Here is a 17,391-nt window from a genome sequence, read left to right as displayed (position 1 = left end):
CAAAATAACTAAACTGAGGCTGTTGTACTTCTGTACATGAAGACAAAGGTATTGTACTATTGTACATGAAAGGACATAACTTACTGATAAAAATGCTGGGTAAAATGGAACGCAGTAGGAAAAGGGAAACACTGAATTATAGGCAGACTAATTCAACAAAGCCTTGGGTATATAAGACCTGAGCACGGTCTCTTGGAATTCTCTTGTTCGTAGATGTCATAAGGTGAAGCTAACATGATGGCATTTGCTACCAATGAGGCACACAGCCCTTCATCAGCACCAAAATTAACATCAGTTGAGGTTTAACTATAACATCCCTTAAAACATGATTAAAACTGTAGGTGGAACTGGGAATTCACATACTGTAAAGGGAAGCCTTTTACAGCTGACAGAATGTTAATATGAATGAATAGATCAGGAATATATTACCACAACATTATGTTAACTGTACTTATCAACAAAACGTTTCTTGTTCTAAAAGTATAAGGAAATAAATAATGAATTGCTTTAATAATAAAATACCCAAGAGGCATGGAAATGCCCTGCTGGCCAAAGTCCACTAGGCCCAGTGCAAACTGCCTTCCAGAAAGGATTTTTCAGTGGACATAAATAAATAAATAAATAAAATTTTTATTTATATACCGCCCTTCCACAGATCAGGGCGGTTTACAACACTTTAAAAACAATACATTAAAAACATCAATATCATTACAATAAAAACAGAAAAGCCCCGAGTTAGCCAGTCCCCTTGCCAGTGAAGAGGAAGGAGGTCCATAGGACATCTTAATCGGGGAATGCATTACCAAAAAGGAAGGTCTTCAAATCCCTTTTAAATTGGGCCAGGGAGGTGGCCGAGCGGAGCTCTATGGGCAGCGTGTTCCAAAGGGCCGGGGCGGCGATGGAAAATGTCTTCCTGGTAGTGGAGACAAGCCTAGCCCCGGGAACCCTAAGTAGTTGCTGCCCAGATGTTCTGAGGGTGCGGGACGGAATGTATGGGGAGAGGCGGTCCTTCAGGTATCCTGGGCCCAAGCCATTTAGGGCTTTATAGGTCATCACCAACACCTTATATTGCGCCCGGAAGCGAGTCGGCAGCCAATGCAGATCTTTTAACACCGGTGTAATGTGGCTGGCCCTGGAAATACCAGTGACCAGCCTGGCTGCCATGTTTTGTACCATTTGTAGCTTCCGGGTTTGGTATAAGGGTTGTCCCATGTAGAGTGCATTGCAGAAATCCAGTCTCCTAACATGGAATTTTGATTGCTGTCATTTCTATATTGAGTATAACCAGTTAGATGTATTTCAGTTTGGGGGAGGGAATCATTTAGGATTCACTGTGTTTAACTGTTGTCAGTTCTTCATTGCCATGAATATTTTTGTTAAAAGGTGGCATAAAAATAATGAAAACAGAAAACAATCACATAGATTCTTGCAAACTTTAACTGATTTAATGTCTGTACCAAGCAACTTCTTAATTTTTGCTAGTCAGTGGAGTGATTCCTCTCACCTACGCCCACAAGAGGGATGAAGGGCTGTTGGCATGGAGTGGGCATTCCCTAATCCAAGATTGGCTCCTAATTTGCTAAATGAAAATTGTGGAGTGCCATAGTTACACCAGTTATTGTTGTTGTTATATACCTTCAGCCTGTCTTATTGAGACCCTATCAAAGGATTTTCCTGGCAAAATTTATTCAGGGAAGGATTGCCATTGCCTTCCTCTTGGGCTAAGAGAGCATGACTGAGTTAGACAGAGGGTTTCCATGGCTGAGCTGGGATTCTGGGTTTTCCAGAATCCTAGTCCAACATTCAAACCACAACACTACACTGGCTCCATCATGAATGTAATTTTGAAATTCAACTGCTTTTTCTACTTTTGTACATCTATTCCAATTTTATTCATTTCCTGATGTAGCTTGATTTACCACAGGTATGATCTTTATCTCCCAGTACATGCCAAACAAAAGCAAAAGGATGGGAAGACAGAACTTTTTAAAAAAAGTATCAAGCTCTTACATGAAACAACTGCAAAGAGAATGAAACCTCAAAAATGTAAAAGGGCAAATACTTCATATCTATAAAAACAAATAAGCTCCTCGCTAGTGAGATTTTCAGTCTGTCACTTCATTAATACTTTGCTGTACTAGCAGAAACTGTTCAAAAGCAGCTACCTCTGCCTCCTCTAGATAGCATTGCTTAAGCACAGACATACTTTTCTATCTGTCTTAGTACAAGAAAAGATGTTGGATATTACTTTTATAAAAGGTGACCTCTAAAAGCTTGTGTCTGAAAAGAAAATACGACTCAAGCACATTTTGCATCTTTATAAAGGGAAGAAAGCCACTTTTATTCTTTCTTTATAACGACAGCCAAAAGATGAAACAGCAATAATTTGGGGGGGAATAGATTTGTAATATTTCCTTGATCTGTGAGGCCACTGGGGATTATCAGATTGACTGTAATTTAGGTTGTTAAAACATTCATTTTCAAAAACTGAGGCAAGCTTCCCAAAGGACACAAGCATAGCTACAGGAAGGTTGAAACTTCAGTTTGAGCCTTACCCAGTGAGTCTCAGTTGTGTACCCTATCATTTCTGATTATTTTATATGCCACCATATTCATGGAGCAAACAAGTAAAATAAGATATAAGCAACCTACCTACTAGTTAGTAAACAAATAAACATAACATCTTGGTACAGGTTGAGTCTCCCTTATCCAGAATTCTAAATCTGAAATATTCCAATATTGTCCACATGGGTGGCTGAGATAGTGACACTTTCATTTTCTCATGGATCGATGGACACAGACTTTGTTTCATGCACAAAATTATTAAAATGTTACATATAAAATTGCTAGTTGTATAATGTGTATACAAAACACAAATGAATGTCATGTTTAGTCTTGGGTGCTGTCTCCAAAATATCTCATTATGTATATGCAAATATTGAAAAATCTCCCCCCGGCCGCCTAAAAAAAAATCCAAAATTCAAAACACTTCTAGTCCCAAGCATTTCAGATACGGAAGACTCAACCTATACCTAAATTAAATCATCAATATAATTGTGAGAATGGAAAACAAAGGAATCATATGATTCTGGCCATTCACCTGGCATTTACACTCCGCCCTCCCCTTACGCGGGGATCCATTCTGGATCCCTCCGCGTAAGGGGAATTCCGTGCATGCTGGAGCCCCATTGGAAGTAATGGGGCTCGCACCCGTGGAGGCACAATAGTGCAGCAGTGTGTGCGTTCCATGGGCGCACGTCCCATTACTTCTTCCGGGGCATGGATAGGGCTCTTCTGCCACGGCTTTCAGTGTGTGCTGAAACCCACTAATGGCATGCCCACGTAAAACACAGGTGCGCTGTATGTTTTTGATATCTTTTATACCCTCAAGAGTGTGAGGTAATGATCTAAGAGAAGGCAGAGATGGGAAAATGAATGTGTCACATTTGCAATTATGTTATTCATCCTCTCCTTGGATTCAGAGGTGCATGGATGGCTTGGCACCAGTTTTTCCAGCTGGTTACAGCTAGCTAAACACCACCTGTATCTTGTGATCTGTTACTGATGGTTACTGACAAACTCAAGAATTAAAAAACAGAGACAAGAAAGTGGTGTGGTGGGGGTAAAGAGTGGATGGGGGAAATAAAGAGTAAGGCCTGTTACAGACTGCCAAAATAAAGCTGCTTCGGGTCTCTTTGGAGGTATGCTAATTAAATGAGGCATGGGTCCTAAGAGTCCAGAGGTCGCGCCAAAGCCACACTCCATTCCTAAGCACTGGAGTGCAGCTTTGGTGCAGCTTCCGGATTCTTAGGATGCATGCATCATTTAAACAGCATACTTCCAAAGAGACCCGAAGCAGCTTTATTTTGGCAGTCTGTAACAGGCCTAAGGTTCCCACAATAAAAGGGAAAGGGAAAAGTAGTCCCTTGACATGAATGTCTAGTCGTAACCAACTGTAGGGGGCAGTGCTCATCTCCATTACTAAGCCAAAGAGCCAGTGTTGTCCGAGGATTGCTCTGGTAGTCATGCGGCCACCAGAGTGATCCAGCTGGACTGAACTTAGACATTAAGTTCAACTATTCACTACCATACCAGATACTATATTTTTAAAATTCAATCAGGGAAAATATTGATTGGGGCAGGATCATTACAGCTGTACTGGAACACAGAATGTGAGCCTTCCGTGGATGTTACCAGTGAAGCTCAACAATCAGAAAAATATCACAGGACTCAATGCCTTGGTCTCCATTTAAATGCCACCCTTTAATTTATTTAAATGCCACACTGGAAACTGGATTAATCACATTCCTAACTACTGAGAGTAAGGTAGCATTAGTAGTGCCATTCACTTTGCAACTCATACTATGGTACCAAAGGCCAGGGTTCTCAAAGGAAAAGTGCATAACACCTTTCTCTACTAAAACCAATCAAAATATTGCTGCCTTTATTATCTCTAACACAGTGATATAAGATGTAGGATCTCTCTCGCTTACTCTTTTCCCTCCTTCTCTCCCCCACAGCATTAAAATATACCCACTGAAAAGTACATTTTAAAAATGTACCTGTGTTGTTGCCTGCAAACAAAGTGCCAGTAGCTGTATTTGTGGGTAGTGTCCCATTATTCAGCTGCTTTATTCTTTTCAGGTGAGACTTTCCATTGTAATGAACTTGAGCTTGAGCAGCTGAGTTCAACTGGATATTGCACACATCACAAAAGGAAAATAGTATCTTCTTTTTCTCTTTACTTGATTGATAGTCTGGTCTATCATGTCTCAGTCCTTTTTCTTCAAGGCCCCGCAGAAATGCTGCTGGATTCATAATTCCATCTCCAAAGATGTGGTCAGGACTCACAGGGCGCTTCATACCTACAAAAAAGGGAAAAAATGCAGTGGAGGGGGGAAAGAAAATATACTGAGGCCAAAAACCAAATAAACAAGTGCTTTTAAGTCAGCATTCTCCTTCATGCACCTATTACTTTATGTGCATTAAAAGATGCAGTTCAACAAATCATCAAATACAAAAATAGTACAGGCAGCATTGCTAACAGTTCTGCAGAGGCTGCTGTTAATGCAGAAATATGTAGCATGTGATACAGACCAGAGTTCAATCACCAATAAAAACTGGTCGCAAACAACTTTTCTACACAATCATTCTCATAATTGTGTCCCAACACTTTAAAGGGAATTCTTTTCTTTCTCCATTAACATAAAATTGCATATTGTTTTCCATTTCATTTATCAGTGTCTTCTGCTTTTCTTTTAATTTTCTGGATATCTGCCTGAGATAAACACCAATACATTGAAGGCAACTGTATGTAGGTACTATGGCCCGTTACAAATGGGCCTAAAAGTGTGCGCTCTGGCGTGCTACGGTTAGAAACAGGCGTCCTTTCTGAACGCCCTCAACCCTAGCACGCGTGGAGCACGCACAAAATGGCGGCGGCCATTCCACACGGCTGCCGCCATTACGACATCACGACCGCGCCACCTCTATATGGGACGGCGTCACGCCACGCCACGCCAGGGCACATAGTGTGCCCCTTCCCCGGCAGCAAAAGGAGCTCCAAAACGGAGCTCCATTTGCGTCGCTGGGCACAGCCTTCAGACGGTGGCCCCTTTCTCCTCCTCCCTGCCGCCACGGGATGTCCTTGGGGCTTAAAGCCCCAAGGACACCCCTTTCCAGGCTGCGGGGAAGGGGCCTTTTGCCACTTCCCCGCAGCCTGGAAAGTGGCGGATTGGGGCCTCAGCGGCTGCCGCTCTGGCCACTGAAGCCCCGATCTGGCTGGGAAAGGGGCGGGTGCAGGCCGCCGCTTTTTGGTGGTCTGTAACCCGCCAGTGTTTGTCTTCTTTCTACTTCATTCTACCTATCTTTGCCAATCCTCCTTTATATAGAGGAACATATATAAGCTGCATTAAGTTAATGCATTTCTTTAAAATCTCCCACAACATCAGTTTCAGGACCAAACTACATGTTATGTGAGAACTATGTGGGAAGCCCACCACCCGATTTCCTGACATATATGCTTTTAGTTTAACGCGGCACATACCGTCCAGATGTCCCAATTTGACAGGGAAAGTCCTGATTAATCCATCCTCCTACTTTTCCAGATGCTTTTTAAATATCCCAGTATGTTTCTCCTCCCACTTTCCCCCAGCTTACTTCAATTTCTGCAAACAGAGTTGAAAGTACAAGAGTAGTTTGCACTCAATTAACTCAGCAAAGAGGATGAGGGGAGAAAGGGCAGAAGCTTGTCCTTCCCAGTAAGTTCAGACAAAAGGGAACTGCTGCAGCCTCTCCTTACTTATCTGTTTTTTTCCCTCTCAATAATAACTTTTCCCATCTTGACCACACTTTGATGTTGCTTGGTCACATTATTTCCATTTGTGAAATGCTGGAGAGCATGAAGTACACTTAGATTCTGTATCTGATTGGAGAAGCAGCACTGGGGGGGGGGGGGGATTTATTTTCTGAAAACTAACCTCCAGTAATTTCCCTCTTGTTCTGATTCCAGTAATTTCACTCTTCTGCTATCCAAGTGGGAAAATACTATTCAGACACTTCAGATACTGTAAAAAATGATGACCCAACTTTTGAGAGAGAGAGAACGATGGAGACATACTGCACTGCAGAACAAAAGAGGACTAGCCCAAAGGTAATTCACAAATATTGTTAAATGTTGTACCACTCATTTAGTGTTTTTCAAGATTGTGCTGTCCTTTATTAGGGATTAGTAAAATTGTTTACTAACACAGAGCGTATCACTTGAGCATTCTTCATCATAACTAATATTTCAGAGCTGCATATATACAGTTAGAATGCAGGAAGAGAGAATGTGTGGAAAAAACAAAGAAAGAGGAAGTCAGCAACATGCGAACTAGCAACTGATGAATTCAAAGATATAGCCATGTTAATCTGGAAAGTCAGTGTGTCAAGAGATCTTGTAGTGACTTTGATACTAACTGAAAGAAAGAAGTTGGTAGCATGAGCTTTCATAGACTTGAGCCTACTTCCTCAGATGCATCTGAGGAGCTATTACACTAAATTCAAACCTCCTCAAACCCAGGGACACAGTCATAGTGCCGATATGATCAGGGCAAGGGCAGCCCTAAGTAATTTACAACATCCCTAGGCTGGGAGGGGGATGGATTCAGCACAGCTTCAGCTGGCCTAGTGTCAACTCAGTTGGACCCTGACTATCTTCGCCAGTTAAGATTGGCTTTTAAGTGTGGATCCAATCCAAGATACTAAATTAATACCTAACACTGTGCTGCCTTCTCATGATACCACAAATGGGCTGCCTAGGATGGCTGCCTTACATAGCCACCTGTGTAGGTGAAATCCTGACAGAATCAGGAAGGAATCCACAATGGAAAAACGGCAAGCAAGAGAACATTTTAAGGGCAAAATGCTTCTGCCCAAAAGTTGTTCAAAACATTCATTTGCCCTAATTTGAAATCACAGTGGCTTTCTTCTACCTAAACAGAAATTCTTGAAAGGAAAATGAGCTTTTCATAGACAACTTTGTCTTTGGCACTTTTCTGTCATTAAATAAAATTATAATGACTACTTTGCACTTTCTTATTTTTAGCTTTGGATGTTAATTATATCCCTCAAAAGCCTACCAGAATTGATTTCTATGATGTAATACCATGTAGGTACTGGTTCGTATGCAGAAAATGACAGCCCTTATATTCTCACTTTCCCAATCATATCAATCCCATATTGTTTTTTCTTCTGCACTGCATCCATCAAATTGAAATTTATTATGATTTATAAAGAGTAGAATTCAGAGACAATAGCCAACTAACTGAGCAAAAGACATTGTAGCATAACCTTTCATAGATTTAGGGGCTAAATAGACCGGCACTATTTATTTATATATATATTTATTTTATTTATATACTGCCTTTCTCCCTGGAGGGACCCAAGGCAGCTCACTAAATGCTGGCATCGGGCTGGACTGGGGGAGTGGCAATTGCACTCTGGCGTCCCTGTCTCCTCCCCGATGCCACATGCCTGACCACACGGCAGGCAGCGTCATGAAAATCATGTGCAGTAAGTGTTGAAACCAAATCATTAATACAATATAATATGTACATAGAAAGCTATCAGGTTCTTTCTTTCGGTAAGTCTCAAAGGTGCCACAAGATCCCTTTGCATAAAGGTCTGTAGATTAGGTCTTGACTATTTGAAAGACCATCATCTCTCCACATAGGCTAGCCTAACTTCTGAGATCTTCCAAGAAAGGCTTTTTCTCAAGATGTATCCACACTGCAGAAATAAAGCTGTTTGACACCACTTTGACCACCCAGACTCAAAACCTCAGAGTCCTGGGATTTGAAGTTTGGTGAGACATTCCACCTGGTCTGTCAGAAAGCTCTGGTGCCTCACCAAACTACAAATCTCAGGATTCTGTGGGATAGAGTCATGACAGTTAAAGGAGTATCAAACTGCTTTATTCCTGAGGTGTAGAAACACCCAGGGTTTCATCATCTGGAGTGACTACAGCAGACTCTCCACGGGGTTTCAGGAAAGCTAACTTCTTCCCAACTCCTCACCCTTTCAAATTTTCTCAAACCACAGTGGGCACCAAGGCTCAATGAGTGGGAGTAGTCAATGCTGTAAATACTGAGCTGCTGTCAAGTTTGGCAGCTAACCATGTTCAGAAATTCAGACTTCAGTAATTAAAACACAGCAAACCTTTATTCAGTTCCATACCAGAGATGTTCATTGTAGGAGCTAAACAGCAAGCATTAACATTGTCTAATTAAACTACACACAATTTCACATTCATGACATGCTCAATTCTTTTTCATTACAATTAATAAATGCGTTTCCCACTCTCATTCCCATACGGACCCTTCTTTCTTCTTGCAGCCAGACTCATCTCATAGGAACAACTTGGAACATGCCTGCCTCCCCTCCACAGTTATCTCACCACCTGTGGATGAAATCACCATGTCTCTGCAGTAACAGTTTTACTACAACTTAAGCTTCCCCTTATTTTATGGCAGGGCAGTTCCATGTTCAACTCGTGAAAGTTATTTGAGTATTCACTGCCCCAGGAGCCACTGAATAAAGAACTGCTGCTTTGTGGTTTTTCCTGTCTTACTGCTATTTATCTCCAGTTGTGTCACTACCTTTCTCACCCCAGCCCTGAATATGTAGCTGCAGTCCAATTTCATTTCACAGTCTGAGGTATATGTGGGTTGTTCCATTATTAGTGAAAAGCCTCAAACACTTTATTTTCGCAGATCCAGTTAGAATTGATTCCTTTTTAAAAATGTTAATTTTGCCTCTTTATCTTTCTTTCCCTTCACAACCCATAGCTAAACATCTTTCCCCACATGCTCTCTCTCTTATTCTTTTTCTTTTCTGTCACAGTTCCACTGTTCTCGCTTACCCTTATCTTGTCCCTCATTCCCTAGTCCCGCTTTTCTCTCTTACTTGTTTTCCTTCTCTGCCCCATCTCATGGCTCAGCACATTTTCTTTCTCTGCTCTATCTCTCATTCTCTTTTTCCCCTTTCCCCTTGTTCCCTCAAAACTCCTGGTTAATGTCTTTTCTATCTCTTTCCTCTTGTTCCTCCCCTTTCTCACATCCCCTAATTGCACTTCTCTTTCACCTCCCTCCCTAATCCCATACGCTCTTTCTCATCCTTTTTGTTCTCCCTATCCCCAAGTACTAACCAGGGCTGACCCTGCTTAGCTTCTAAGATCAGATGGGATCTGGTGCCTTTAGGGTATTTAGTACAGTTGATTAATTGTTTTCCCAGGAAAAGCGCGTTGAAACAGAAGTTCTGCAAAACTACTTAAGCATAGGGTATTTGTGATCTTACAGAAGTTCTTGCATTATGTAACTCCCATCAGATGTCTAGTAGTAGTTGGATGGCCACACATTACTCCCCCCCCCCCCCGAGTGGCATATTATTCAGTAATGCCCTTCCTCAAGACCATTCAGAAAACATTTGTTCCTTATTATGGTTGTCAAGGCTAGAGCATCCCAGGCCCTGAGAATTCAGCACCAAAATCTGAGACCTAGGTGGGTTACAGACCGCCCGTTTGGGGTGGCGTGCACCCGCCCCTTTCCCCGCTGTATCGGGGCCTCAGCTGCCAGACCGGCAGCCTCCGAGGCCCCGATCCGCCGCTTTCCAGGCTGCGGGGAAGCTGCAAAAGGCCGCTTTCCCGCGGCCTGGAAAGGGGTGTCCTTGGGGCTTCAAGCCCCAAGGACACCTGGCGACGGCGGGGAGGAGGAGAAAGGGGCCGCTTGGCCCCTTTCTCCTCTGCGTCACTGGCGCAGCCTTCTGAAGGCTGCGCCCAGCGACGCAAACCCAGAAGGAGCTCCGAAATGGAGCTCCTTCAGGAGTCGCGGAAAGGGCGCCCTAGGTGCCCTGGCGCGGCCCCAATATGTCACAACTGCGCCACTTCATTTGGAGGTGGCGCGGTCGTGACGTAGTGATGGCGGTGGCCGTGTGGAACGGCCGCCACCATTTTCTATGCGCAGAGCGCGTACTAGGGTTAGAGGGGTGCAGAAGCACCACCCCTTCCTAACCCTAGTACGCGCTCGTCAGTACTTTCTTGCGGTCTGTAACCCGCCCTAGTGATGTTCTGAAGACTCAGATCTTGCACTCCATGGGATTGAGTGTAACTCTGTCTGGATAGGCACACATGCCTACTTGAAAACATGCATATCCTTTTAGGCACACACTCCTTAAGCTATTTTGTGGTTGTGGGAAGGTTCAGGGGACTTGGAACTGTCAACTGCAGTTCTTCTGCAGGTGAGAGCAAACAGCAGCTTTCCCCCTCCAGATTCCAGAGAATGCACTGCAGATCCAGGAGGCAGACACCTGCTCTTTTTTCCTCCAGCTGCAGCCAGATGTTTCTGCCAGTTGGCAGCCTCCCCCAGCCACTCAAGGCCAAGGGAACATAACCCTCCCTTTCAACCAGGCTTGTTGAGTATGGCAGGGGAGGCATTGTTCAAGAAGTTCCTGAATAGCTTCTTGCACAATTACCATAAAAGATTACGCATGTGAAAAGTTCATGTATGCCACCAATAGGATTCTAGCCAAACTCTAACAAATGTGAAAGTGTTTCTATGGCTAGAAATTAAGTTAAGACCAGTGAATGCAAAATTAGGTTTTCTAAGCTACATCTGCTTGGCACAGTGGTTCATGTCTTGGACTGCAACTCTGGAGACCAGGGTTTGATTCCCAGCTCAGCCTTAAAACTCACTGGGTAACCTTGGGCAAACTATGTACTCTTAGTCTTAGTGGATGCTGTCTCTATCCATAATTTAGTCACTTGTCTCACCACCACTTATACATTAAGAAGACCCTTATACTATCTTTAGCCTTTTTTCAAAGAAAAGCACTCCCTCACTTGACTATTCTAGTGGTATTTCTATATCTTTCACAACTCTACGATATCCCATTTGAGGTAGAGTAACTGGAATTGTAAGTAATATTCTAAATTTGACCACACCATTGATTTGTATACTTATATTATATTTGCTTTTCTTAGACGGGAGAGCCAAAAATAAAAATACCTGAAATGAGCTAAACTGGTGCTTTCTGTTCTTGCTATGCAAGTCACGATACCTTATCATTGGCAAACGTGTCTGACAACTTCAAAGGCTGTGTCAGTTGTGGATGAGAACAGCATGTTTTTAAAAATGCCGTTTTCCTCAAGCTATTTTTTGTTATTTTCATTTTGCAAGAATTACTGCAAATTATAAAAATTATACTGCAATTACAAAAATTCAATGTCAATATCAGAACTAGTTCAAAACTGATGTAAACCAGTTATTCAATCATTTATTGTAATTAGCACTAGGCATGGAATTGTATGGAGAGTTAAAAGTACATGTGGCTATTGATGTATAATGATTTTCTGATGTCAAAGGCTAAAAACATTGCAAATAGAATTATCAGCACCCTCAACAGATGACAATACAGTGGGCCCTCCACATTCACTGGGGTTGACACAGCAAATTTAAAAAATACTATTTTTTTTATCTGAGATAACACCTCTCTAGAAATGCCCAGGTCCTCCAGAAGGTGACCACAGGATTGCACTGGAGGAACGTACAAATGCCCAGAGAAGTGTTCTGTATGGGAATCTCTAGGTCCTCCAGTGAGACTTCTGCTGAATGTTGACCACAGAGTCTTGATGGAGGAACTAGAGATTCTCAGAGAGAACATATTAATCACATTTGTGAATAATCAAGTCTGCAAAAGACTTAGCCACAAATGTGGAGGGCTGACTGTACCCATATTTCCATGGTCATCACAAGCTTATACAAGTGAGGACAAAAGTACAGTGGGCCCTCTCCTTATGCAGGGGATCCATTCCGGATCCCCCAGTGTAAGGGAAAATCCACCTGTGTTCAAGCCCCATAGGCAATAATGGGGTATGTGCATGTGCACCATGGGTCATTGTTTTCCTCCCCAAGTGGCTTCCGCATAAGCTGGAAGCTGTGTAAAATGCATTCGCGCATGGCGCGGCGCACTGTATTCCTCACTGCTTTAGAATCCCAATAGTTCAGACAGACACTTGGGCTTGTTACAGACGGGCACCCTAGGACGGGCTCAGTCTGTGCTAGGGTTAGACTTCCAGACGCCCCTAACCCTAGCACGGACTGAGTCCGTACGAAATGGCGGCGGCCGCTCCACACGGACACCGCCATCTTGATGTAGCGGACGCTCTGCGTCCGCACATTGCGCCCTGGACATGACGCTGCGAGTGTGCGACTAGCGCCTCGCGGCATCACATCCGGGGGCCAGGAAGGAGCGCAATTTTCACGCTCCTTCTTTGCAGCGTCCGGGAACCGCGCCGTTTGGCTGCTGCGGTTCCCAGACACTGCAACCAGAGGCAGCAGCAGACCGCCGCTTTTCAGCGGTCTGTAACCCGCCATAACACCCAGCAATTGACATCTGTCGTTGTAACCCCTCAGGGACGTAGCCAGGATTTTAGGAAGGGGGGGTCCAGACTAAGTGCCACCATTATAATGGGGCTTGGGTGCAGCGGCGCAGCAGCACACACCATTCATTTTTCTAATGGAAGGGGGGGTCCGGACCCCAAGAACCCCCCCCCCCTTTGGCTACATCCATGAGGAATCAAATGATATGCTCAAGCTAACCTAGTGAGCAAGAATTTGAACCCTGGCCTACTTAGTCCTAGAGCCTTATCACATGAAGGGTTTTGCAGCTCTGTTCCAACGCGACTGCAGGTCCAACCATGCGGATTCACGCTAAAACGTGAATCTAAGCTCACTTTGATTTCACTCCGAATTGGTCTGGTGTGGAATGCAACTTTGCTTCCGTCCTGGTACCCCCCCCCCCCAAACCTCTAAGATCCCACTAGCTTCTGGTGTTCCTTCAAGAACAGAGGTGGATGTCGCTGGCAGGGATGAAGGGAATAAAACAGGAGGCTGAGGGGAGAGATGGGAGCAATGGAGGGGGCCATCGGAGGCTGGGGGGAGCAACAAACTCCAACACCCAGAATTCCATAGCACTGAGCCAGGACAGTTAAAGTGAAGTCAAACCGGATTATTTCCCCAGTGCAGATGCAACCTAAGAGAAGGCAACTGTTACAAAGGGAAGGAGAGTGGATTGGATTCAGGGAGGTGGCATTTTAGGGAGCATGGGGAATAAGGGAAACTGGATCATTTCTGCACTCCTCCAAAATGGGTCTCCTTCAGATCCAAAGGATTTACTTCCAAGTAAACCTGCAGCTTCTACACTATTTTGCAATAATAATAATAATAATAATAATAATAATAGGTTATTAGTTTGCTGAGCTCTCTGGCAGAGAAGGCTCAATGTCTCACGACACTACAGTTCCCAGAATTCCATAGCACTGAGCCAGGACAATTAAAGTGGAGTCAAACCAGATTATTTCCCAGTGCAAATGCAACCTAAGAGAAGGCAACTGTTACAAAGGGAAGGAGAGTGGATTGGATTTAGGGAGGTGGTACTTTAGGAACATGGAGAGTAAGGGAAACGTGATACATTCTTAGGAAGCAGGTGGCGGATGCAGGGAAATCTGACAGGGAGGACCCAGGACACAGTCTTAGGAAGCAAGGGGGCATGGAGGGAAATCTGACAGGGAGAATTGGGAAACATTCACAGGAAGCAGTTGGGGGGGATGCAGGAAAATCTGCCAGAGAGGACCGAGTAAAAAATAGAATAAAATAGAAGGGAAGAAGAAACGTGAAGCTGTCATTCGCGTGAGGCTAGCATTCACATGAAACTGGAACCAGGAACTGGCCCCCTTCTTCACCCCGGAAGTGCAAAGGTTCATGATGCGTTCAGACCCCCACTGAGCATGCACAAGGGTGCCAATTCGAATCGTTGAATCGCATGGTATGTATCAGTGTGGTAATTCAATGTGCACTCACTCCGCTTTGACTCAGAAATGGCCACAATTTCATTATTCACATGTGATAATTAATCACGTGAATTGCCTTGGATTCGAAGTTACTCTGCTTCACCCTCACTACGGAAGGGCCACGGATGGGTTTTGGATTAGAGTTCCAGTTTCACATGTGATAAGGGCCCTAGTCTGGTGAATAAAACCTGCATCTGCAAGGCTGAACAGGCACATGATTGTGTCTTTACTGCAGGCATGGACAAGGTTCAGCAGTTAATTTTCAAGCCCTTATCAACCCCTCCATAAACCCTCTACTTCTGAGGGTTTGTAAAATCCCCAGGTGGGGGAAATGCAGCATATGTCTTTGAAATAAGAATCTTTAGTTCCTTTAGGCTTCTAAGAAAGGTAATTCTTATTTTTAAGCCAATTCCTGCATGTGAGTCCAATTCCTTCATGTAAGTCCATAAGCCATACACACCCCATGAAGTACAGGATTGCCTTAGGGATAATGCTATATCCCAAATCAACTAGTAATACATATGTGGAGTGGGTCCTGTATAAGTCAAAAGATTGCTGCTGTTTGCTCAAATAATGCATGATTTATCATTATATGTGAAAAGGGCAAACTAAATATATGGAATATTCACAGACACACTGTGTCTGTGACATACTTCCTATGTCTACTCTTCATTCTCCCTCACACAGCTCTACTGCCATACCTTATTAATGTACTACTTCCTCCTGTGCAGTTTGACTGTTGTTATGACAATGCAACTTTTTCCTTTTTTTGCACTTCTTCCAACCAGCAGCTCTGTCTGTGATACTGACCATCCAAAACTCTCTTTTTTGACATTTCAAAATGGTAAGGAAAGCCAATATGGTGTAGTGGTTAAGTGTTGGACTACGTTTCTGGAAACTGGGATTAAAATCCCCACTCAGCCGTGGAAACCAACTGAACATCTGGTGCCTTTAGAGTAAATTGAATATGTAGAAATAAATAAATGTAACAGAAATAAAAACGTTAAAAAAATTGGTGCATGAAAATGCCATTTAATTTTTCTCTCTCATAGTTTTCAGGAAAGAGTGTCATTAAACAGTCAACATTGTGAGGGGATTTCTTTAAAATAGATAAATAATATTTTAGGGCAGAGGATTAGATGGCCTGGCTATATAATTCTGTGATCACTGAATGTTTGACCCCGGACCTTTTATGAGTGTGGATGAGCACAGTTGTTGGCTGGTTATCCTTATGAATTAAAAGTTACTTGGTAACAGAGATGGACAGGTACTTAATCTGATTAGTTGTAATGTTATATCATGCCTTCCAGTGACTTATAGCACCGGAGGATCCTTAATGGAAAGAGCTGCTGCTTAGGCATCACAAAGCTTCTATGAAACAATTGCATGGTGGAGATTAATGGTGGCAGTGATCATTAATGATTGTGGATGTTAATTGGATTGTCTCTGTACTTTTCAGCAGCATTCAGGTTTGTGAGGAATTCTCAACATTTTCCTTGGTGTTGATGACTTTGTGGCACTGAATATTCAGGAAAATATTCCTCAACCCCAAATGATGATTGTTGTTGTGTGCCTTCAAGACATTTACCCTATCACAGGGGTTTCTTGGCAAGATTTATTCAGAGGAGGTTTGCCATTGCTTTCCTCTGAGGTGGAGATGCTTTCCTCTGTTGCCAAGTACAGAACTAAAGGCGCCAAGAAGGGTAAGCCCTGGTTAGTACTTGGATGGGATACCACCAACAAATGTCAAGTGTTGTGACAGGGTTGCCTTAGGTTTGCTATAAGTCAAAAATAACTTGCAGGCACACAACAAAAATCTGAGCTTCACTGTGTGTGCAACTTCAGGTGTGTTGATAGAGGAAGGGAGAGGTAATGAGGACATTTCCCCCACCAAGAATACCCTAGTGAAATTTTTCTCCAAGCCCCAAAGTCACCAAATTTTGCATTGCAGAGTGAGCCCCTGAAAATTGTTCACACCCAGAACTCATATTTGCTATGCTTGCGGTCCTGCAGTCCCTTTGTTTGCCTCTTTTCTTTGGATGCCTAAACTCTATTTCTAAATGCACAGGTTTTAAATTATTGAAAGGGTAGAAATTTGGGAAGTGAAGTAGAATTTTTTTTTGGGGGGGGGGGATTCTTACTTGTGGTAGGGCAATGCCTGCATTTTACCTCTCCTCAATAGCTACACCCCTGTGTGACCTTCCTTTTCTACTCTAAACTCTTAAGCAGTTCCTAAATGTTTTATGCATCCACCAACTAGATGCTTGCCCACAAAGCTTGTGCCACAATGTCATTCCCTTGCTTTCCTCTTAAACCTAGTTTGTTATAGATTCCTTAGGGATTAATGTGAACAAACATCTTTCCCCCTTTCAGTGTATTACACTAGGCCATACTCATTCAGATGTTCCACAGAGTTTTACACCTAAGGCTTTCATTACCATCTCCAAAGCTTTGCTTTACTCTATCCTTACACCACCTTTATTTTAAAAAACTATTCTCCTTGAGTAATGCTGTCTAAGACAAAACAGTGCTCCCTACATGAGGTCTTCTTAGTGCTGCTGACTATAGCAGTACAGTCTACCTCCCAAGCCTTAGAAATATTACTCCTATTAACACAGTGTAAAACAGCTGGGGAGGGGGCAGAACTCTTTAGGTTACCATCACAAAAACTATGCTAGCTTGAATCCATTTTCCACATACTTCCCAGGCACACTCTTCATTTGTCCTGACCTCTAACCTTTCCTCTATTTGTGTGCCCTTCAATATTGCTTTACTTTCTCTTCTAACAAGGGACTTTACACCATCTCACAGTGGCTGCAACTGATTTTCTGCCTTTGATTTTACTTCTCCTGTGTTAATATGCTCACTCTTAGCACTGCTTTTCTTTGTATATTCTTTGATTTTCTGATCATTATGGAGATCCCTGCCCAAATCACATCAGTCTGAAATGATTCGCAGCATTCTTCCCCTCCACTCCATTTTGCATGGCTATAGCTCATGACTAT

At 43.1% G+C, this 17,391-nt stretch overlaps 1 protein-coding gene across 5 annotated transcripts in view; it reads right to left on the bottom strand.

Moving 5' to 3' along the window:
* Window positions 1-17,391, bottom strand: part of ZNF385B (zinc finger protein 385B) — a 258,525-nt gene that overhangs the window by 181,924 nt on the left and 59,210 nt on the right. For all 5 annotated transcript variants that reach the window (XM_089519651.1, XM_089519647.1, XM_089519646.1 and 2 more), the window contains exon 2: window positions 4,563-4,865. In XM_089519651.1, coding sequence (XP_089375777.1) covers window positions 4,563-4,863 — 301 coding nt within the window. In that variant the 5' untranslated portion in view covers window positions 4,864-4,865. The remainder of the gene's footprint in view (window positions 1-4,562; window positions 4,866-17,391) is intronic.

The sequence above is a fragment of the Sceloporus occidentalis genome, unplaced genomic scaffold (genome assembly GCF_023333645.1).
Source record: "Sceloporus occidentalis isolate IW3139 unplaced genomic scaffold, rSceOcc1.0.p SCAF_4, whole genome shotgun sequence".
Classification (NCBI taxonomy): domain Eukaryota; kingdom Metazoa; phylum Chordata; class Lepidosauria; order Squamata; family Phrynosomatidae; genus Sceloporus; species Sceloporus occidentalis.
The sequence above is the reverse complement of the archived record's forward strand: the minus strand, read 5'-3'. Positions and strand labels throughout refer to the sequence as shown.